The sequence below is a fragment of the Pithys albifrons genome, chromosome 2 (genome assembly GCF_047495875.1).
Source record: "Pithys albifrons albifrons isolate INPA30051 chromosome 2, PitAlb_v1, whole genome shotgun sequence".
NCBI classification, from domain to species: Eukaryota; Metazoa; Chordata; class Aves; order Passeriformes; family Thamnophilidae; genus Pithys; species Pithys albifrons.
The window spans coordinates 85,715,391-85,738,417 of NC_092459.1; the positions used below are offsets into that span (position 1 = coordinate 85,715,391).

General features: G+C 47.2%; 1 protein-coding gene across 4 annotated transcripts in view; it reads right to left on the bottom strand.

The window, feature by feature from the left end:
• The window catches only part of MDGA1 (MAM domain containing glycosylphosphatidylinositol anchor 1), a 148,051-nt gene extending 139,866 nt beyond the window's left edge, over positions 1 to 8,185 (bottom strand). For 2 of the 4 annotated variants that reach the window (XM_071576676.1, XM_071576668.1), the window contains exon 1: positions 6,793 to 7,482. In XM_071576676.1, coding sequence (XP_071432777.1) covers positions 6,793 to 6,919 — 127 coding nt within the window. In that variant the 5' untranslated portion in view covers positions 6,920 to 7,482. Of the gene's footprint in view, positions 1 to 6,792; positions 7,483 to 7,708 lie in introns of those variants that run through there. The other 2 variants (XM_071576659.1, XM_071576649.1) reach the window with 2 other exon arrangements.
• Positions 8,186 to 23,027: the final 14,842 nt, after the last annotated feature.

Consider the following 23,027-nt stretch of genomic DNA (forward strand, 5'->3'; position numbering starts at 1 on the left):
GTTCGCCCAAAGTCCACCAAGCTGGCCATGGAGAGAAGGAGCCGCCTCCGGGCGTTCCTCGGCAGAGCCGAGCTCGGTCAGCCCGGTACCCGGGGCCGCGCCGCCAACCCGCCCCACGCGTGCCCGACCGGGACGCGGGCGATCCCACCGAGGGAGCGTGTCCCGAGGAATCCCGGCCCATCCCGCTCGCTCTCTCCCCGGGGAAGGGAAGGGGAGCACCCCGGCATCCTCCGCATCCCCCGCCGCCGGGTCGGTGCAACGCCTCCCTCTGCCGGACAGCGGCGGAGCGGCGCGGCCCCGCCGCCCAGATATGCTCCGCAGGCACAGCTGGAGCGGAGCCCGCCGGCCCGACGGGGAAGGAAGAGCTTCCTGCGCCTTTCCCTTGGGTGGGAGGGAAAGCCAGAGCCGCCTGCAGCACAGCGCTGTGCCTGGGGAGAAGTCAAGGAAATAAAGAGGCGTCTAAGCCTTCGTTCCGTGCAACACCTGACACTGGGAATCTCTCTCTCTCAGCAAGTCCTGTCCCAGCTAACCTGCTGGTAACTGCCCTTCTTCTCCATGAATTTTGTTGAGCCAAAATCAGCTGATTCCCAGATCTCCTTTTCTTGGCTCCACTTCTCAAACTCTTTTTAGCTCTTTAATGCAGCGCTTTTGATTGTGAGCTCCATGGGTTATCACACATTTAATTGATTCATCTAAACAGCAAGCAAGTTCTTCACTGTAAGAAATGAACTTGTATTGTTTCTCCAACCACTTCCCCTAAATAAGGGGCAGCAGATGAAAGCTTTTTCTTTTCAAAGCTGAGTACTTTGGATTCTACCAGTCCAGAGATCTCACTAGTTAAACATGGGCACAGAGACATGAAACTCTCCTTTCCCACTTCTTCACAACACATCACTCTCTCTGGTGAATCCTGAAAGCCCTGCTGGATCAGCATTCACCTGTGTGGTGTCAGTGCCATATCCCTCCCTTCCTTCCTAAGTTCAGGAGACACTGGCACATTTTCCCACTCTGAATTTAAACCTGTGCCACACCAGCAGATGATGATCAGCAAAAGGTGTCTGTGACACAGACACTTGATGCGTTCACCTTGACTGCTTGAGAGCTGAAATGGTCTCAAAGTTTTCTTAATAGTTTCAATATACTTAAGGTCCGGTCTACCACATATAGCCTAAAGAATCACACATTGTATTACATACAGCATCTCCAAAGTGAAACCAACATTATCCACTGCCTGTTGTCTAGAAGGCTCATCTTCCCCACAGCCCTTTCTAATGACAGAGCACAGCAACCGCTCTGCACAAAAAATGCCAACATCTCAACTAGATGTTGAGATGACAAGAACTGCACCAGTGAACTCTCTCTCCAGTGCTACACAGGCAAACTGGCTGACTGTGGACTTACCTTATGCTAACTAAAGAAGCATTTTGCAAGTAGGGTTCAGGATATTTCCACAAACAGACTAAGAAACACCTTCCAACCCAAGTAGTCTTTCACTAGTTGAAATGAATCTCTATTGTTTTTGCCATCACATTGGCATTGGGCAAAAGGCAATTTCCTACCCCCCATCTCTGCCCTCCTCATAACAAATTGCAGCCACACAGACATGTTTCTTAGCCATAGACTATGCTTAATGAACCAAGGGAGCACAGTGTCAAGGGAGCCACAGACTATGCTTAATGAACACAGTATGTGTGGAGGGAGGGACTGGAAGCCTGAAACTGCACTATTCAAGCAAACAGAATAGCTGTAACTCGTCAAAACACAGGCAAAACAGTAGGGCTTCTGGTTGATGAGAAATGTCACAAGATTCCTGAGCTACTGGCATGGAAGTCACTTTGTCTTGTTCCTTAAAAATAAGAACAGCAGCCTCAGCAGCACAGCACCCCTTAGTGTCACAGCTGAATTGCTGCCTGACTACTGAACCTCCAGGGCCATCTTTTGCTGCATCTACCACTTACTGGGAGTCACTTACTATACCTCCCTCCCTCTCAAACTCATCTGAAATATATATATATATTTCAAAAACTCCAGTGCAAATTTGACATGGTGATAATTTTAAAAGCTATGCCGCTCATGTCAAATTATTCAACATCTGTCTTCATGTTCCCACAAAAATTAGCATAGGATGGTGGTTTCTGACGACACCTATAGTGAAATATTTTGACTTCATCCAGCAAGTTGCAAACAATCTGTCAAAAGGATAATGTCAGTTTTCTGGTTCTGCATATTGAAGTCAATTGAGGGCTTATCTGGTGTATGAAGCTACTGACCTGACCTAAAACTAGAGGCTCTAGTGTCACGGGACAGTCAATCTGATACATTACAGCTGGAGAACAGCAAGGCAATCTGAAGCACTGAGCTGAACTGATTTAATGCCTTGACCTTATAAAGAGCTGTTAAAGAACTATGCAAATCCTGGACCAACACAGTTCTTTGGTGAGACTATTTCTATGGCACTCTAGTTAGAAAACTCATTCCTGAAAAGGCTGTGTACCATTCCTCAAAAGCCTAAGCCACCACAGATTTAAGGGTTGTACAACAAAGATACATGGTTGAGCACAAAGGATTTGTGCACACACATGCATATTTTTATACACACACACACATATATAGTTTGGAGGATGACCATGCTTATAAATCACATTTTCCAAACAGAATCAGCCAAGAAGTACCTCACAGGAACCAGTGATCTGCTCAGCTATTTCTTATGGCACAGAGTACACTGAGGTGACAGCAAGGTACCCAAAGAGAAACATGTTTGGGACCCCCGTTCCTGCTCGCAAAAAGCTCTAGGCAGAGGCAGGTGAGAAGAATGGATCCAGGTCACCAGGCTCCAGGTGACGTTAGAGTGTCTATGCTCCAGAAACTAGCAACAAAAGACAAGCATGCACAGAGGTTGCAAGACAGTGTGAGGCACATGCATTGAAAACTTAAGGAAAAGAGTTTTTACTTTGCAGGTAAAAGGAGCAGGAAACAAATCATGTCATGTGTACATGAAATGAAAAAGTGCAGATGTTTATGGCCTAAACCCAGGATATGTTTTACGATGACACTCCTCCATCACAGATGCAAGAAAATACTCTCCCAGTAGTTTTTTTTGCTATCTGTAGTGGCATCTCAGAGGTGATTCAGTGTGATGGTGTCTCTTTAAAGAAAGAGCCTTAACAGGTCATTTATTCCTCACTTCTGAGGCCAGGGCAGGATTCCTCTGCACTGAAGTGCTTCACTTCTGCCAGTTTCAAGTGTAGCCCATCCAGCCCCACTGATCATGGTGCTGAGAAGCTTTCCCTGCTGCCCAGCCTAAATCTTCCTTTTATTCCCTTTCCACACCTTGCTGTATGTAGCCACTCATCACACACTGTGATGCCCATTCCTGAAATGACTTTTCTGCAGGTGAATTATGAGAGGCAGGGGCCAAAACATCCCACTCTCTTATTCCGCCTGAAAGGCTGCTGATGATCAGCCGGACTGTGCTAGTTGCAAGACAGCCCAGAAGTGTTAATTATAACCTGCACATGGAGCAAGCACAGCAGCAGCACTGTGCATACTCTGAACCAGAGTTACACAAGTCCCGAAATCTACAAGGCTGGGTAGGAAGCAAGAGGCACTCTCTTCCCTTTGAGTATCAACCCTCCATTCCACCAATCCTCCCCTTTCAATCTTATTTATAGTCTTTAAGTCTTGGTAAGTCAAAGCCTGGAAGAGCAAGTCCGCTGTCTTCTTACCTCTTCCTTCCTCCTCCCCAATTCTGACATTTTCTAGAGATCTGTTACAGCTTGCTCCTCATCTTGACCACAGCATTAACACACCAGGATTGAAAGGCACATGCAGTCTGGGAAATGGGCTACTACGAAAGGCTAATAAAAGTTGCCTATTGGCAGACTGCTGAATTGCCTCCCCAATCAGTCCAGCCTTGTCTCACTGCAACAAACAAGGCTGAAAGAATGGGATCAGCTAATGAGAAAAAGGTTTCTGACACACTTCAGTCATTACAACTAATGGCAATTTATATAACAAGGCTCTTCAGGTAGCAGGCAAAAAGCACCTTGACTCCTAATTAAATTGCACCTCGATTGCAAATGCTCCTTTCCCAGAAACGCCCTTATACACATTTTATTTATACCATTCATCTCAATAAACCTCTCCAACAACTCTGCTCTCCTAGACAGAGGTCTTTTGTGCGCATCTATGTGGGTGTATTATTTAAAGGGTACATCACATGGATACTTTATCTTGTTTAATCTGACTTAATCTCAGGAGATTTGCTAAAGTAAAATATATTTATAGACCAATATAGATGCCTCCCCCAATCTCCACTGCCATAAATACGTAAATATTCAAAAGTAAAAACATAGATCTGAACTATGACACTTAAGTTCCCATAATTTCTACATTAGGTGCAACGTGAGATCGACATTCACAACAAAAGAACACTCAAGTACAGTTTAAAGCTATGGTGAGAGACTAATATTTAGGAAAAACCCAAGTGGAGGAGGGGTAGTAGCACTAATTTCCAATGCTGCTTAATTTATCCATGCAAAAATAACAATATCAATGCAGCTCTGCCTGACCCATCAGTAACAACAATCTTGCATCCAAAGAAACAGTGCTGGCTGCACAAGGCATAAAAACAGCAAAAGGTAGCAGACTGAAGACAGGATTGGGAAAGACAATATAAAAACTATTAGCTACTGTCCAGTGTGCTGATTCTACGACACAACTTTGGGCTGCTGTCAGTGACATCTGCATATTAAGGCTCCCGACATTAGACAGTTTAAAGAGGTGGGGATGCGGAGAGGAAGGAAGAGACTGGGTTTCCCATTTATGTGGTTAAGTAAGAGAATAGATAGAAGTAGTGTAGCATTTGGGACCAAAAGGATAGCTGCATCCTAGTATATGTCTCTATCTGTGCTTTCTTTTGTACACAGTTTCTCCAATCTCTCTCTGAGAAAAAAAGACAAAAACATCAGTAAGTTATTCTGAAGATCTCATTTAGCAGCAACTGTGCCAAATGCAAGTTCACTGAAGTGGATGAGAAAATACAACAGGCAACCTTTTAAAGCACATTTAAGCAAAATGGTCTTATGCTCTGTCCCTCTTGCTACAATCCTGAGTTGAGGCCATTCTAAAGCAACTGACAGCTATTCAGCAGCAAGCACACTAAAGTGAAATAATAAAAGTTCAGCTAGAAGCAGATTACCTGTTTTAAAGGATTAAACAACACGCCCTGACCAGATTTCTGTACCACAAACTTTTTCAACTCCTCATCTTTCCAGCCTTCTTAGAGTCATGAAAATTTTCGTCTGGACATGCAGACTAGGAGAAAACACATAAACTTGAGAGGAAGAAAGAGAAAAATAAAAGAAGCTAAACACCCTCTTTTTAAAACTGTTATTTTACAAAACAGACCCAAACTCAAACGAACACCCCAGCCCTCAAGGAAAAAGGAGGAATTGTTTCCTTTAAAGAAATACATCATTAAAAAGTGACCTACAAAGACTTACCCACAGTCAGTGAGACTGAACTGATCTTTGCCAGAGCTTACACAAGAGACTGGCTGCGTGCTGTTAAAAAAGAGGGAGCGGGGGGGCTAGATTCTCTCACTGGGGTCTCTCTTCAGAGCTCAGAGAGCCTGGCTTGTAAGAGAGAGGCATGCCTTCCAGGAGGACTTTACAGCAACGCACAACGGAGTTGTAAGCCAAGATAAAGCCGGCTTGTTATGAGAGACAAGACTTGTGGGTTTCTTTTATTTATTTTTTCCCAGTGTATTGGAAATGCAGATCTTGTAAAGCAAGAATTCAGAGAGGGCTGGGAGAGGGAAAGAAGAGCTGCACGGCTAGCTAATGTAAATCCCGGGTGTTCTCTCAGCCCGAGCTTGTGCTCGGCAGTGGCACGGGTTGCCATCACCTGAGGGGCTGCGGGAGCCAGACCTCTCATGAGGAGACCACCCGAGCTTGCCATCTGCCACCCTGACTGCAAACAAGGAGCTCCGTAAGCACCGTAAACACAGTAGTAAAAGAGGGAAAAAATCAACCTCTCGACATCATCTCTACCAAAAATCACCACCCACCCACCTCCATCACCTTAGGAAGAAAATCAGCATTAAAGTTCCACTGGGTGCGAAACCTGCCTCGTCCCTCCCGGGGCGTCCGGCAGGGCTCACCGTGGGGAGTGAGGGCGAGCCGGGACAGGGAGGGGAGCCGGCCCCGCCGAGCCGGGCAGAGCCGCCCCCCGGGCCGGCGGCGGGGAGCGGGCAGTCGGCAGCAGCGAGAGGAGATTCCCCGCACCCCGGCGCGGAAGCGCCAGCTGCCCTTCCCTATGCTCCCCGTGCCGATGGTCCTGCAAGGAAGCACAGCCGCAAGTGCAGCGCGGGGAGAGGATCCTCCATCCTCTCCTTGCCCCAAAGAAAATGCAACTCGGAGGTGCTCCCGGAGCCGCCCCCATCGACATCAACGTGGCGTCCCCAAACGAGTGGGAAGAGGGGAGGCAGGGCCGAGGCCCGGGTCGCTCCCCCGGCAGCTGCTTCGCCGGCGGTCCCTGCGTGCCATGTCGGCGGACTCGTACAAGGGAGGCGGCCAGAGGTTACGGCGTGGAATTACGAAGTAGTTACAGACGCTGGAAACCCTATTGCTGCATCAGCCTCTCCTCTCAGGCTACGACGAGCTTCGCTGGCATCATTTACTTTCTCCTGCAGGTGCTTTTTAACTTTGATCCCACAGCTGCCGTCTGCACCCTCGCCCCCCATCCCCACCGCCCTCCTTTTCAAACAGGGACCGCGCCAACGTCCCTTACCGTACACCCCTTGTCCCCTGCTGTACACCGGCATCAGAGACAGGAATAAAAAACAGATCATGTCCATCTTCAAGGCAGAGCCTTCATCGCCGGCGAAGAAAAACAGCCAAAACAGTTCAGGCAGCATCCGGCGGGGGAGCAAGGAGCAGCCGAGAGCCGCCCGAAACACCGCCCCATGCGCTCCGCTCCGCGCCGGGCACCGAAGTCCCTCGGGCGGAGGAAGGGACTCCCCTCCCGCCCCCCAGACGGGGCCGCCTAGGGGTAAATTTAAAATTTAAAAAAAAAACAGCAAAAAAAAAACAGACCAGAAAAACAGAAAAGAAAGAAAGGAATTAAAAAAGGAGGGAGAGAGCGAGGGAAGGAGGCAGGCAGGATAGGAACGCGGAGCGGCTCTGTCCGCTTCCCTTCGCCAGGTTGCTCGAGGATCTCCAGGCGAACAGGCAGCCGCGCCCGCACTTCGGGGTACAGGAAAAGGCCAGCCCGGGGGCACTGGGCCGGCGCCGCGCCAGCCGACGCTATCTCCTGGCCCCTGCGGGAAAAGGGGCTCCTTTGTTCAGCAGAAGCTGCCAAGCGTCACCCCAAGTCTCGCGCCACCCGAAGTGCTGCCAACTGGGGCCAACTTCAGTGAGTCCTCGCCCTCCCTCCCTGGCGAAGCTCTGGCTGCAGACCCAGAAGCGGACGGGGAGAGGGAGGTGGAGAAAAAGGGGGAAGCGAGGGTGGGGGTAGGAGCCAGCTACTGAAAGGCAGAGGGAGAGATAGGTGATTCCTCTTTTCCAGATCTTCTGGGGAGGGGATTGTTGTAATTAATCAAATCCAGGAAGGAATTTTTTTTTAAAGCGGCTCCCAAGAGCTCCCCCAGCTGCACTGCATCGCCCCAGCCAGCCTGAAGAGAGAAGAAAACGAGGAGCCGACAGACCATGCACCCTTGCTCCGCCTGCAGCTCAGCCCGGCTTTCCTTGCCTCCTCCCCAGCCTTCCAGGTCCTTCTCCCTTCAAAACTTTCCCTGATATTGTGTGCTGGCCTCCGGTGGATGCTTTGCCTCCGTGTTTTCCTGCTCCACCCGCCTCGCAGAGGATTTGCAGTTGTAGAGAGGCCCGTGTCTGTCTCCCTCGAAGACTACCGGGGCTTCTAGTGGGAAGTAACAGGGAAGGGAGCCGACGAGGAAGGACACGAAGCTGGACAAAGTTGGGCTACTCCTGCCAGACGCCAATTGGAAATCGCTTGACAGGTCCCTGCCCCACTGCTTTTTCCTGAAGCGCGAAAATCTCCTGCAAAGTTGCTGGGAGCGTCACCGCTCCCCAGCTGGCCCCGGGGCTCTCCGCTCCAGCGATCCCCGACGGGGCGTCCGGGGTTTTCCGCGCCCGCCGGCCAGAGTGACTCGAGATCTCCTCACCCCTCCCTCCCTGCCTGCCGGCTCTGCCAGCCGCGCCTTATTTTCTTCTCAGTTGGCTTTCCAGGTTTTTCCCCTCCCCTCCTCACCATTCCATTCCCCTTCGGTATAAAAAAAAAAAAAGAAAGAAAAAAACCGCAGCCAATTAAAGCGGCTGTGCTGGTGAGAGCCCAGCCTCCTGCCCAATTCTGCGGGCGTCCCCACGCCTCGCCCCAGCCCAATTGTAGACAACAGGGCAGGGCTGGGGAGAAAAAGGGACTTGCTTCGAGCGAGAGATCGGCTGTAAGCCTGTGGTACCCCTATCGTCAGGACACTCGCGGCAAGCTCAGCTTCTCCCGGCTGGGCCCTGACATGCGAAGGGATGGGGGCCAAAGCAGGTTGCCGGGGTGTGTCCTGTGCTGGCGCTAGCTAATGCCAGCAAAGTTTTTTTGGGGCCCCCAGGTAGGTTGCAGGCTGGCGGGGCTGCCTGCTGCATGCTGCTAGGGAGCGGCGGGGCAGGGGTGCTTTGCGGGCCCCCAGCCTGGTGCACTGCTGCGGGGTCCGCGGTACCCGCCGGACTGCCGGCCCCAGGCCGTGGTGATGCTCGTACGTGAAACCCGGAACGGGAGAGGTGTGCATGGCGTCCCCCCTCCCGCCGCCGCGCAGGGCTCGGGGCGAGAGGCCGGGAGGAGGAAGAGGATGAGGATGCTGCGCGAGCCCCGAGCGTCATCACTGGCACTGAGAGGCTTCGCTTTGCCATCCCTATCGCCGTCTGCTTTGCGAGAAGGATAAAACGCTGCTTCTGTGGAGCCTAGACCTGCTCGCCCCCGAGCCGGCGAGCCTGCCCGTGCCTGCCCCGGGGCTGTAGCAATGAGCCCAGACCGTAAAGAGGAGCCAGCGCCGTGGAAACCCCTCTTAGCGGCGCGTACTGCCCCCGGGAGCCGGGTTCCCGCTCGCCTCTTGCACTGCGCTGGCCCCGCCGAGGCTCCCGGGGACGGGCTGATGCGGGTGTCCCTTAGCGACAGTGGGTCGTCTCCAGCTCTTCCCTGGGACTGGTCCCTGCGCGCTCTCCCGCCTCGGCCACGCGTGGGCTTGGCGCGCTGCCCCCGGGTGCTCCCGGCCCTGCCCCGCGGCTCTGCATCCATGCTCACTCCCCGCGGCAGCTGACGAGGGGTGCGGGACCCGGAGGGAGAGAGGGTGGAAAGACGCATTCCGGCAGGCACTGAGTCACCGTGTGAAAAAGTCACTCCGTGGATAAATATCTAATAAATAAAAAAAAATAGTAAATCAAGAGATGGCCCGGAGAGCGGCTGACTGCTCAGTCATGCTCTAACAAACAAGCAATTAATAGATATAACCCCTAATTAGTAAGTAGTTATTACTATTGTAAGTGGTGCTCAGCGGGAAAGAAAAGCAATAGCGTGCACCGAGAGTGGCGATGAGGACAGGGCAGCTTCACCCCAGCATCCCTGCATGGAGGAGGCATGGCAGACGATTTCCCACTGGACTTATTCTATCACTTGTCAAGATACAGCCAGTGTAAAACTGTCTTGTTTGGTTTTGTGGTTGTTTGTGGTTTTTTTTCCCTTTGTACTTTTTTTTTTCTATAAGCAGGCTGAAGGAACATTTGCCAAGAAACTGTGGGCTTCACACTCTGCGATGCCTTTTCCATAGCTAATAGCATGGAGTGGGCCCCTTGTGAAAGCACCTGATGTGATTAAGCTTATTCTTTAATACAATAAACCCTTATGTGAGAAGGATTTAATCCTTCCTACGGTGAGTGGTGACAACATTAATAAAGGGTGCATGGGTAGAAGGAGGCAGCCAGCAGCAGGAGGATGGGTGGAGCAACCCCTTTGCCAGGGCATGGGGAGAAGCAGGAGCTGCTGCTGCTGAAACAAAGTAAAATTGTCCATATGTCCATGAAGCAGACTGAAAGCAACACAAGGAAAATGAGATATAGAAGTGTTTGCAGATCCAGGAAACTTCATGTTGGTTAAAAAAACCAGAACAAACAGAATGTTATGGGTTCACCTAGGTGGGCCTAGATTTGGGCTCTGAAGTGTGGACTAGGCTGAAGCTGTCAGCTAACTTGAGCTGGGCTGAGCTAACAACAACAAAAAAACCCAACATGGAAACGAGTCTTTTTTAAAATACGGATATTTATGTGGCATTTAGTATCTTTTCTATTTCTTTTTTTTCAGGTTTTCGCATTAAATTATGGAATAGTCCCTCAGTGTTTGAATGAGTATGAGTTACAAGTCTGGGTATTGAGTAAAAAAAACCAACACAAAACAAACAAAAAAAACCCTGTGTGCTTCACGCTTCCTTTTTTGTCTTAGCATTCAATGCACATGCTTGTGTTTCACTGGCACAAATGCTTATGAAAGATGAATTTCAAAGTAAACTGTGAAAGTATATTCTGAGTGAAAAAATATACTGCCAAAACCCAAGTACATAACTGCATTTGCTAAATAAGGTAATTAATAATTATTGCTTAAGGCCTAATAAATCAGAGCATAACTATGGAGGTTTCAATGGGTGACAGCAAGGCAGCACTCCTATGCACACTTGCTAAGCAAGCTAATTGTCATGGGGAAACCATACCCTGTAGTGATTCTACTTGTCAAAAAGCAAAGATGAGGGATGCCTTTCCTCCCCTCAGACTGTTTTTGCAGCATGTATTTGTCCCATCTTTCCATCTGGGAGTCAGTGTGTCTGGTCACTTCTCAAGACCTCACTTGTCAAATGAAGCCTGTCTGTGAAATATTTATATGTACTACATCACCTACATTTCACAGCTATGTTAAGAGGTAGACAGTCTCCGGGATAGATGTGGTGTTCAAAGAGAGCAAATCATATATAGCACAATGACACCAGGCAAGAGGCGATTGAAGAACCGTGTGAGGCCAAGGTCCAGTTGCAACAATAATATTTCTGTGTCAATGTTTTTGTGCTATGATCTGGTGCAGTCTGTCATTAATTTCATTTCTGGGATGATGCAACTATCTCTGGGCCCCTGTGATCTCTTGAGCTTGTGGTCTGACATTTCTATCATCTCTTTCCTGTTCATTTTCTTCTTAGCACTACATCTAAGAATGACTCCATCATTGGTTTGCATTAAGGAGCTGAGCATACAGAGTTGTTCCTGCAGTGCTGCTGAACAGGGCTGAGCTGGGGCAGGTTTTGCAACAACATGGTACAGGGGCAAGTGTCCGACCAAAGGCAGTGAGATGGGCAGCAAGAGGGCAAAAGAGGGGAGACTGGGAAAGGCAAGGGAAACCCAGGGTATGTGAGGAACGGGGGGCCCATTGTACTGCTACAAACAAACTAGAGGCCACAGCACCAGGTACTCTGCAATTCACAAACTTCTGGAAGATGGGAAAGCATGAATAAGCTACAATGACAGGATGCAGTTAAACTGTCAGCTGTCTGTTTTCTTTCTAATTAATTTGCCTTGATAAGAAAACTGTAAAATATCTATTAAAACCCCCTAGTTTGCCATTCTGAAGTGCTAGGATCAGAATCTCTTTGTGGGAAGAAATTGCTTAGAGCAGTGCTTCCCACCATTCAAAACAGCAGGCTGGTGCTACTGCTGTCCTAGGTCCTCCTGTGTATCTCCTTCTTCCAGTATGAAGCATACCAAGATAGGGTTATAAATCCCATGGGTTATGCTTTGCTGTCCTCAGTTCTCCTCATCTCCATTCCAGGGAATACACCTATGCTCGGTTTCTTCCCAGATGCATTTTACAATATTTTGTGTGTTCTCTGCTTTTTTGATTAGCTCTCATCACAGATAGTGTTTGGTACTCAGAGGGATTCCATTTCTTTTCTTCATCCATGGTCTACCTGAGCTTTACCACCCTTCCTTCCCTGCACTTCCCAGATGTAGCTAGTCACAGGGCCATGCTGGGATTTCTGACAGCTGGTTGCTATTGTACTGGATTTTGCTGTCCCTGTGTCCTGCCTTTACTCAACTGTACTTGGACAAACCTATGTTTCCTGGTTAAGGCTTATTTGAAAGCCTTTGCAACCCCTTGTCCCTCTGATCTCAATGTGTGGCCACTCTTCTTTCCTTAGCTCTAGCGCTCACCCCATGCCCTCCCCCGGTCTTTCCCTCACTTGTGCTCTAAACCCACAGGCTTTTAACTCAACATTTTCTACCAATCTCTGTGCTTTTTAGCCTATATATCTAGTTAGCCAGAGATCCTGCTGGGCTTTTCTTTTTTTGCTTTGTGCTTTAGGACAGATTTGGGCTGGTATAGGCGCACAGACAAGGGTCTCGGCATCACTGAGAGCATCTTTTTCCTGTTGCACCTTTTTTTGATCTTTTTTCTTCTCTGCCTACTTCTCCTTCTACCTTCCTACTTTCTTCTTCTTTCCCACCCTCCCTTTCATGTGTAAAAAGTGAGCTGAAAAAATGTCAAGCTGATGCTGGTCAAAGGAACTTGTTCTCCCTTTCTTCCACTTCCTTTCATTGTCTCAGCCGCCCTTCCTGCCACACATCTCCCAGACTGCCCTGAAAAGGGATACTTTTTCACAGAGAGCAGGTACAAATGGTTTGGGCATGATCCTCCTCTGTTCATACCCTCTGCCACCACCAGCAAAGGGTGCATCAAGTGCAGATATTGTTAGTGCCAGGCAGGTGATCTGAAATTTATTATCTCTGCCTTGTGGTGCAGGTGGTGGTGCAGGGCAGGGTAAAGGAGCTACTCCTGAAGCAGATGCCTTCAGCCAGAGAGTTGTGTTTGAACAAGACTGTGCTACTTGAATTTCCCATAAGAGGTTTTAAACACAGCTCACAGCATGAGGATGATTGATTGGCTCATACAACTGTCAGATGGGATCTTCCTGTTTAGACCTTGGTGAAGACAGCCTTTGGCCATAGACAGCACATTATGTCTTCCCGACATGAGGAAGAAGCCATCCTGCAGAGCCACTTTTGTGGGACCACTCAGATAAGGTTGTGGGTTTACATGCCTTGAGCCCTCTCAGTGGTGAGAAAACACCCCAGCTCATCCCTCCTCATTTCAGTTGTCTAGTGGCCACGCTCAGTTTTGGGAAGCTGATCTGTTAGCAATACAATGACTTAAAATAACACAAAAGAGGTTCCTCAGTCCCTTTTTGTCCCTAGACAGAGCCATCCTCACTTCGGGAAGTTGAGTATTTGTGTTTTGGATATAAAAAGGAAGGTGCAGAGAAAACTTCTTTTTCTGCCAGCATCTTCTCTCACTACCAGTCCCAGAACATAAGAGCTGGGAGAGCCAGTCACAGAAAGATTTAACAGTGCAAAGGGCAAGTTGCAGAGAAGAACATCCAATTCAACACCTGAAGAAGAAGAAAAGAACATCCAATACAATGCCTGCTTCCTCAGGAACCATACAGTGCTCATCAGTGGTGCAGGTCTACACCAGCATCTCACTGTAATATGACAATGGAAAACATTTTAAATCCGTAGCTGTCAGGCACCTGTGAGCACTGCCACCATCCAAACAGCTTGGGTAGTCAGACCTTTACTGGAATGGGCTTTGTTCCACACAGGAGAATGGACGTGCAGTCCCCAGCTCACCTGGGCATTGCCGGCTGTTTTGACTGAAGATAACTGAGTCAGTCCAGTTCCTGGGGGAGGCTTCCTTCTGCTCTCTTTTTTTTTTTTTTGGCAGCATTCCAGCTGATTGCTCTTTCCCTTTGCTACCACAAATCCACTTTTCCAGTCTGACCCATCTTCCCTTTGTCCAGACTCCTTCCAGGAGGATTATAAATAAGCAAAACTTTGACCTGAGGGTTGGAAATTCTGAGGTCAAGGCTCCTGTTGGAAATATGGTGTCCCCAGGGAACTTATCTCCTACAAAGGTACTCAAAAATTATATGGATGCTCACGTTTTAAGTCAAAATAACTTTCATGGCCTGTTTCACTGTCACACCTTGCTCTGCTCTTACCTATAGCTCAGGGTGGCAGGTGAATATGTTAGAGGGTTTCCAGGCTTAAAGACAGAATGCAAGGACGTACCTTACTGGGTGTTGCACATCTCAGTGCAACTGAACTTAGCTGCTTTGGGTCTCTAAGCTGACAAAGTCTGGAGGAATAGAGTGCTGCAAATCCTATCCCCATGAGGGAGGGTGCTCTGAGCTCATCTGCAAGAAGTCTGGGTCTCTCAGCCCTCATTTACATTCCTCAGCAGTTTCTGCAGATACCACTTGTATATACACTATTTCATCTCAGTCTTTTGATCCTGTATGACTTCAAGGAAACTTGGATGCCTGAAGTCCAAGTGTCTTGAGAAACACTGAACACAAAGAAAGTCAAGGGTAGTTGGTCCCCCTGACTTAATCCAGAAGCCGCTGTCTTCTCATGACCCAAATCTAGCCCAGGGTGGAAAAGTAGCCCACAAGGCTCAGCTCCCCTAAGTAAGTTTGAGAATAAAGCTGCTATGGTTATCTTGGGCAAAAGCAGTTTCCTTGTTGGATACTATATATAGTCTATGAGCTACCCTTATTAGTTCCTATTGCTCTTAATTTTCAGGTGTTGTTTGCCACTGCTGTAGTATTTGACTCAAGAATCCAGTGATTTTTATCTTTGTATGAACCTGTATGTACACACACACACACTCACTCACACGCACACTCACACTCACACACACACACACAAATCCTTTTCCCTTTTGTCCACTGATACACTTCACTGTCCACTGTTTTTAACAAACTGCCTGTTCAAGTCAAAATGTCTTGGAAAATTCATTGCACATTTCCAGAAACTGCAGAGAAAAGTGCAAAGAAGAGAAAATGTTGGAAACTGTGCCTGCTGAAAGGATGCTTTAAAACAGGAGACAATCACACACACACACACACACACACACACACACACACACACACCCCAGGGACTGGTGTTCCCTCTTTACCTTTGGAGTGAGTCTGAAACACAATTCCATATTTCTTTTATGCTTAAATATTCTCAAATCCTTAAGACACAGCAGCATCCTTGTTTTTCCTCTGTAACTTGATTCATGGTGAAAGACTGTTTCAACTTAGCATGACTATTTATAACACAATTGTACAGCAACTCAGAGTTAGAAGAGCCATACTGTAAAACTAGGTAACACTAGATGCTACATGCAAGAAACTATCAGAAAAGCCCCATTGGGAGGAAATTATAGAAACATCAACCACATTTACCAACATATTTTTCATTGGAGCTGCTCTAATCATTTTAGGAAAGCTGGGGCTGGTGCTACCTGTGGACACAATACAGGTGTGCAGGTGCTGTGCAGCATTGAAGCACTGCTGGTGGGGAGGTAGTTTACCAGCAGAGCTGCTCTTGACAGGACCACACATCTCTCCACTGCTCCCAACCAAAGTAACAGATGAATCCACACTCACACTGAGGGGTTTTGCTGGTATAGCTGTCTCTGTCATGATTTGCATCCCTGATCAAAAGTGAGTATAAAGGAGCACTCCCCTGTGTGAGGAGAGGGCTGAAACACAGAGTCAAGGTGTGACTCACCCAAACTTGGACAGAAAGGCAGAGAGATAAGCAGAGCTGAAGCAGAGTATTTTCTTGCCTCATTTCTAAGCATCCTGCAGACAGACAGCATTGCCACTGTACTGTGTATTCCAAGGTATAATTATTTCCTTATTAGCTGGCTAGCTCATTATGCCAAGAAAGTTAGCAGACATTTCTCCTCTCCCTGTCTTTCACACCAGAGAAGAAACAACAGATCATACAACCTGCTGGGAACCTCCACCTCCTACACCCTTCATAGGCTGATAGAGGTTGAAGTTTGATTGATTTCTCAGTTACATCTAGTCCTCAGAAGAAAGAGAAAAAACCCAATCATGCTGGCCTGATACTAAAGCCAGGGACTTTGATGGCTGTGGCTGTTGCTACTTCTAGGGTGTTGTGCTGGGCACATGTCCTGATGGGTGACCTTTCACTGAGACATGAAAATTTTGGGAGCAACCAGCTCTACCATACACCATTGCTCGGTACCTCACAGATGGGGAGGACTATAACAGAGTGTCAGCCTGAGGTAAAGCCAAATACAGGGCCACTAGAGTCAAGATAAGGCTTGTCTTACCTATGGTATAGATGGCACTTTTTTAAAGCTTGAAAACTTAATCCCCTCTGTTGCAACCTCCCTCTAAGGGCTCACGAGGGGGTGTGGTATTTTCACGCATGTCACTTCATGTTTTAAGCACTGCACACTCACCTTCTGGGTTTCCAAGGAATTTTCTCCATGCAGCTCCCCAGGTGGCTGCCCTCTGATCAAGAGTGAGGCACAAGGCACTTCTCCTTGCTAAACCAACCCCTGCATCCAAACTTCCCCAGGAAAATCAGATGGAGGTTTAGGGCAGCAGCAACAGACTTCCCTATTAGCTACGTCACTCAGTAAAATTAGCGGAAAATAGCATAATTTTTAGATGGATCAAATCATTCACAGATTACAGAGACAAAAGGAAATACTGCTGGTCTGATCTCCTGTTGTAATCAAAGCACATTGTGTGGAACAACCTCCAGTACTGATTTCTGAGAAGCTGAAAATAAACGATTCATTTGTATTTCACATAGAGCAGTGCCATATTCCATCAGGATGCACAAACCAGTATTCTGAAGGAACAATACACATTTGGGATCGGATTTACAGCTCTTCAGCAGCCCTCAGATTTCCAGGTAAACCACAATATGTGACTTGCTAGAAGGTTTCATGGCATGTGACGCTGGCACTAAGGAATAGATGCCTCTGATTTTCCCACTCTGATTTTTCCTGATCAAGAATGAGGGAGATGGAAGCCACCTCTCCAGCCAGCTTCAGGAGGGACTAGGGGAACCAGCAAGATCCAGATGAAAGGGAGAAGATGAAGGGGAGTCGGGGCAGCACGGACTCTGGAACTGATGGGGTGGACAGGAAAAGGAGGGGGTGGGAAATGTTCTGAGGAAGGGATATAAGAGGGACACTGTGACATCTTGAAGCAGAAAAAGAGAAGCAAGGACTGCTGGAAAGATGGTGGAGCAAGCAGACAACTGAAACTTGGGGAAAGTCAGAAGGTAAGAAGGAACTGCTTGCTGGGGCAGGGATTGGTGGCCCCTGGTTGGGCTGAAATGTGGTCCTGGGCCATGAGTAGGGCGAAGGGAGGCTTGGAGGAGGAGGCTGGGCAGGGTCCCCAAGACCCGGCAGCACTGCCCCTTCTTGCTGCCCAGATGGCCCTTGTTTTTCTCCATCCCACATTTTGGCACCCACTCACTCTCTTCACACCCTGAACAAAATTCCTTTAGACTTCTGCCCTTGCAAGGGAGTTGTTGGGGTGGGATATGAAGGGCCCATATGAAGGGGGAGAGAGGGAGAAATAAGGTGAAATGTGCCTCCTTATGCCTGATGATTCAGTCCAGCTGCCCTGGACACATTTTTTCTAGGGGATAACATGAAATTTGGTCACCACAGCTGACAGGGTATGAGCTCAGCCCTGCTCCAAACATCCTGTGTGAGGTGTCTCATGCTAAATACTCTTCTTTATTCCCTATGTACCTCTGAGCCCCTGAAAACAGCAGACATGTTGACAGAAGATGCCTGAGAAAGAATATTTTACAGGAACCAATAGATGGCTTTCTCTCTGGAAAATAAGCGTTGGCTGATCAAGGAATTACCAATAACAATTTCTCATATGAGCACTTTTTTCTCCTTGTTTGTCTTGGTGGAGAATCACATTTCATTTTCAAATCGCAGTTCTACATTTATCATCCCTGATTTAGCAAATTGCCTCTTGTGGAAGCAGTGTCTAGCCTACCTTTATTTAAGATTTTGCAGGATAATGTGTTTATGTTGGACTCATAGAGGCTCACACAAAAAGTGGCAAACATATTGCAGTGGAGGTACCATAAATGATTTTAGATTAAAAATATTCCTTCTCAAGTAACACTTTCAGAAAATATTGTACTGTCAGTAAGACTTAAATATAAAATCTTGAAGCAAGAGGAATTTTGTTGTCTTTCCTTTTTGTTTTTTTCCCCCTTAACACAGGGATTAAAATCAACCTTTCAATAAGCCTCTCTTTGTAGTCAAAATAAAAGAAGGTGAAGATACCTCTATAATCAGAGTCAGCTCAAGGCTTGTCAGCAGTGTAGGTAAAATTTACTTTTGCAGCCCAAGGATTTTCACTTCACCCTTGGGCAGGCAAAATTCAACTGGATGGCAGCGGCAGAGTGGGTCCCTCTGTGGGCGTGTTTCTCCTTTTCTATCCCCTTTATACCACACAGCTTCTGGGGGAAAGGCTGGACAGTTGGCTCATGCCTGCTGCAGCTACAGCCATCCCCACCTCTCCCAGCCCAGGCAAACCAGGCTGCTGGTTGCCCCTGGCAGGCTCCCACCTTTGACAGCCTACAGCTTGTTTGAAACAGCCCTATCTGTAGTAAGGAAGAGAAATTCACATCTGCAAAGCTGAAACTGAATCATTATCTTATAGCTGCAAATAGAGCCTCCCACTTCAATGAAAGGATGCAGATAATTGAGTATCTTGTGTAAAACAAATTCTTCTGCCCTATAAAGTTTATCAAGTACATATGATGCAATCTCACTATACCAGGATGGAGAGAGGAGTGTTGGGAACAAGGGTGGCTTACACACCCCAAGCAGGAGAGGACTTCCATGCACTCAGCACACACAGCTACCTTTCAGGGAATCACGTCATTCACATGTGTCCCCTTTCCCTTTTGAGCTCCATGGGAATACTATCAAGCTGATGATTTCTAGTGAAATTTCTGGTGAAATCGATAAGAAAGTAAGAGGACATCAACAAAATCATTAATAATTGCTCTCAATTATAATCTGGTTTTTTCAAATGCATGTTGCTGGAGCCTCCAGCCAGAATTAATGATACAGAAAATCTCAAGGACAATAAACAGTATATCCTTGAGCTAGCAGGACGAGAACAAACAGTAAACAAAAATGAAAATGTCAAAGGGGTTAAATTTTTAATAAACTACTGCTCCAATATTGTTTGATCAGCTCTCCTTCCGATGTTGCACAAATATTCTCCCTTGCTTTCAGAACCAGCCTGGCCTTTTTCAAGCCAAACACATTTCACAAGACAAAATCATAAGGGAACTGAAATGGGCCTTTAAAAGAGAAACAGACTGTAGCCTCATTCTTACATTTTAAAAACAATAACATGAATACATGTTATTCCTCGTAGCTGGGATTCCTCATCCCTCCTAGGCACACAACCTGTCCTGGGTTCAGCACAGAGCTCACTGATGTTCGGTACTTCCTGCTTTTTACAAAGCAAATTGAGCAGGTACATTTTGCAATATTTAATACCAAGGGTAATAATATACACACACATATGCATCCACACACATAAGCACAGAGAGGTTAATACCAATCTAAAAATACTTTGTATGACAGAAAAAAATAGAAAAACATGTCAGTGGAGTTGCTGGAAGACAGTATCAGTTAATGAAAGATTTGAGGTCTTGGGCATGCAACTACAGGAGTTAGTCTTTGTTCCTCTGTTCATCACGGGCATACACTGTACTTACCTCTTTTAAAACACTTTATCAAGTGCTTTGCAATAAAAAAGGCCACAATCCCTGTATGTCTTAAATAAAGTAACTAACAATGCAAATAAAACAGACACAATTATGAAGCCAAGGAAGGAAAGGATAAGTTTTCTTAGACCTGATTTCATGTCACAGGTGCATTTTTGTTACTTTATGCTTGCCAAGAGTTACTCAAAGTGCAGAATTCTAATCCCTCAAAACACAGAGACAATCACCCACTGGTGAAGGGGAAATCCTGAATTCCCAGTATCCAGCCTTCTCTAAGAAAGCTGGTCCAGCTTGGTCCAGAACTACCATAAATAAAATACTGCATGGAAGACAAAAATCAGGGCATGTTTTTAACCATCTGGTGTGGGGAAAATAGCTATAGATTCTGACTGGGGGAAGCAGATGGTGGTGAATTACGAGAACAGGGCACTGCTGCTGCTGCAGCCACTGCTGCAACTGCCACAGCTCAGCTCTTTTCCATCTGACAGAAGGGTCCCTGGGCAGTCAGAGATGAATCAGATGTGTGTGTGTGTGTGTGTGTCTGTGTGTGTCTCTGTGTGTGTGTGTCTGTGTGTGTGTACAGGAGTCTCTGGAGAACCCCAGTTTTTCTCTTTCACTTGTGTGACACTGCTTCAGGGTTTGAAGTGAATCGTGCAGCCCCTACATCCTAAGAGCACCCTTTCCCCTTGCACTGTGTCTTTCCCAGTGTCCAAAATGTGGCCAACTCTGATGAGCATAGTGAGGCTGGATGACAGCAAGCAGGAGGAATCCTTACAGTCTTCAAGCAAGGGTGCTATTGGCATCCTCTGAGTGGTGGACCAAAAGTCTTGAGCTAACACCAAGATGCAGAGAAGCAGCAATTGATGACAACTTAACATTGAAGCCACCTTGCTTGTGCTCCTTAGGAAGACCTGCCGTCTCCATATGCAAAGCAAAGGATGTGCAGCAGCCACATTGCAAAGCATCAGGATTTGGCTAACACACTTAAACCTATGGGTTACCCATTAGCACTGGTGAATAGTCCCCACTGGCTCTGGGAGACATCCCAGCCCCTGACCAACACTGGCCCAAGCTGTGACAAGATGGTGGAAGTAGAAAGACTGTGTTTTGAGCTGGAAATTGGCCAAAACACATATCCAGTGCACCCCACCATGCAAGAAACTCTTTCCTGCTCACAAAAGAGAAACTATGCCAGCACTGGCACCCTGGATTGCTTTTTTTACAGACGACTTAGCTGTTGGATTGAAGCTGGTGAGACGTTTTCTATCCTCAAAAGACTATTTTAAGCTCCACAGTGAGCAGTTGTTGAACAAGCTCTGTAAATACAGAAGAGCAGTAGCAAATTCATTTCACCTTCTTAGCTAATGGCTTCCCCTCCTGTAAAAGAGATTCCTGAGGAAGGAAACCAACAGTGCTGTCTCTGACAGCAACCAAGCCTGACCTGAGCCTCCCTCTGCAGACTGCTCCCTCCAGTACATGGGAAGGGAAGGGACACCTCTCTGGTGAACTGGTCTGCCCTCAAATACAGGACTGCAGGCTGAGAGCTGTGGTAGAGGAAGGTAGATAAGCTGGCTAAGAATTTATTGCTTTCTGTGCTTCGATACCTTCTGGGGAAAAATTAGGGATACTTAGCTGCTGTCATACAAACATTTTATGCAAATCTTATCTTTGTCTTCTGCATACTGGTACATAATTTGCATCTGATTATCAACTTTAGGTCTATTGTTTTATTCTAAACAGAATTCCTGCTGTTGAAAGGTGTTGGATTGACAGCCCTGGTGAATAAAGTCATCTCATCATCTCTCTATCAAGGGGGTAGGAGAAGAGCAGTTTCTCACACAGGAATTTGCCGTTACCCCCCGCCAGGGCTAGCAATGAAGGTGCCAACGCTTGGCCTCTTCTGAGCCTGCCAGCTGATGTAGAGCAGGGCTGTGAATGTGGAATCCTTGTGACCTTTCTACAAAGGCAACCAAAAAGTCATCTAAAAAGGAACAGCTAGTCTGTTGGGTCAGATTCACATTTGTGCTACACATGCAAAGGGTTCCAGCACATAAATGTCTCCGAAGTCACAAGCAAAGATCATGAAAAAGTTTACATGACGGGATCTTCACACCCAAAATGAAAGCCTCTACCCTCTTGACCTTGAGGAGGGGAGGCATTTGCTCTCTCTGGCACATGCACAAATATTGCCAGCTGAATACAGCCCTGTCTCCAGCAGCAACAACATGCCTATTCCTTTTCCTGACCATAGTAGGGTGTCTTGCCTTGTGTTGCAAAGCAAAAAATATGCCTGGAACTAAAGTGCTTCAAGTGCACTGGAGTCAGTGACTTGACAGTTCAGCTTACCCTGATTGAGAATTTGTCTCAGATATACCACATTAGCAGGTACCTTTTGGGAAGTCCCATGTAGAAATCAAGGACAACCAGAGATCATGGTCTTCAAGTTCTGCAACACATGGATCTTATCAGTTACTTCCTCTGTCTCTGGAAAGATACTTTCCTGTCATCTTGAATGAGGACACAGGGCCCTCTCTGGTGCCGGGGAAGAACAGGGAACTATTCATGGTAGCTACAGAAGGAAATGGGAACTGAACTAATTCTGCAACACAAGGCTGGTTCAGTCAAGCCAAAGGATGAAGGCAAATGAATGTTAACCTGATTCTTCAGCTTCAGCAGTCCCAGTCCTGAGCAATATGAGTCTGCCCACTTGACTTTGGGATGGATGTCTGTTCTAGCTGTGTTTGTCCTGTCGATAAAGTATTCAGGCCCAGTAACAGCTGCTTCTGTAAGAGTGACAGATTAAGACAAATAATGCAGACTTAGTGCTCTTTACATGGATTACGTGGGCTGACCCTGCTGCAATATGCACACCCACAAATCTTCTCAGCTCATTACCTCATTGAACATGGCTGCTCCTCTGTGAGGAGAGGAGCCGGGTGATACCTTGACAGAATTTGAACATGACATGTCGAGTTAGAGATGGAAATAGCTGAGTGAGAGCTCTGGGCCTGCCTTGGCATGGAGGTGGACCCTGCCAGAAAAATGCAGGCTCAAGAAGGACACATGGCAGCCCTACTAGAAAGGACCCTTGGTTTTGTGGAGGAGGGGGATAGCTTTCCTATCTTTAAGACACCCCTCATTTATTCTGTGCTTGTTCTTTTGCCAACATCCACTTAACATTTCACTTCTCTGCCTCTCTGCACAGCTAGTTTTGGGTTAAGAAGGCAAGACTATGCATTGTGCAAATAGAGCTTGTTTTTTCCTTTGAAGTATGTGATAAGGCTTTGAAAACCCAGCTGTAGCCATTCCAAATAATCTCAACTTTCT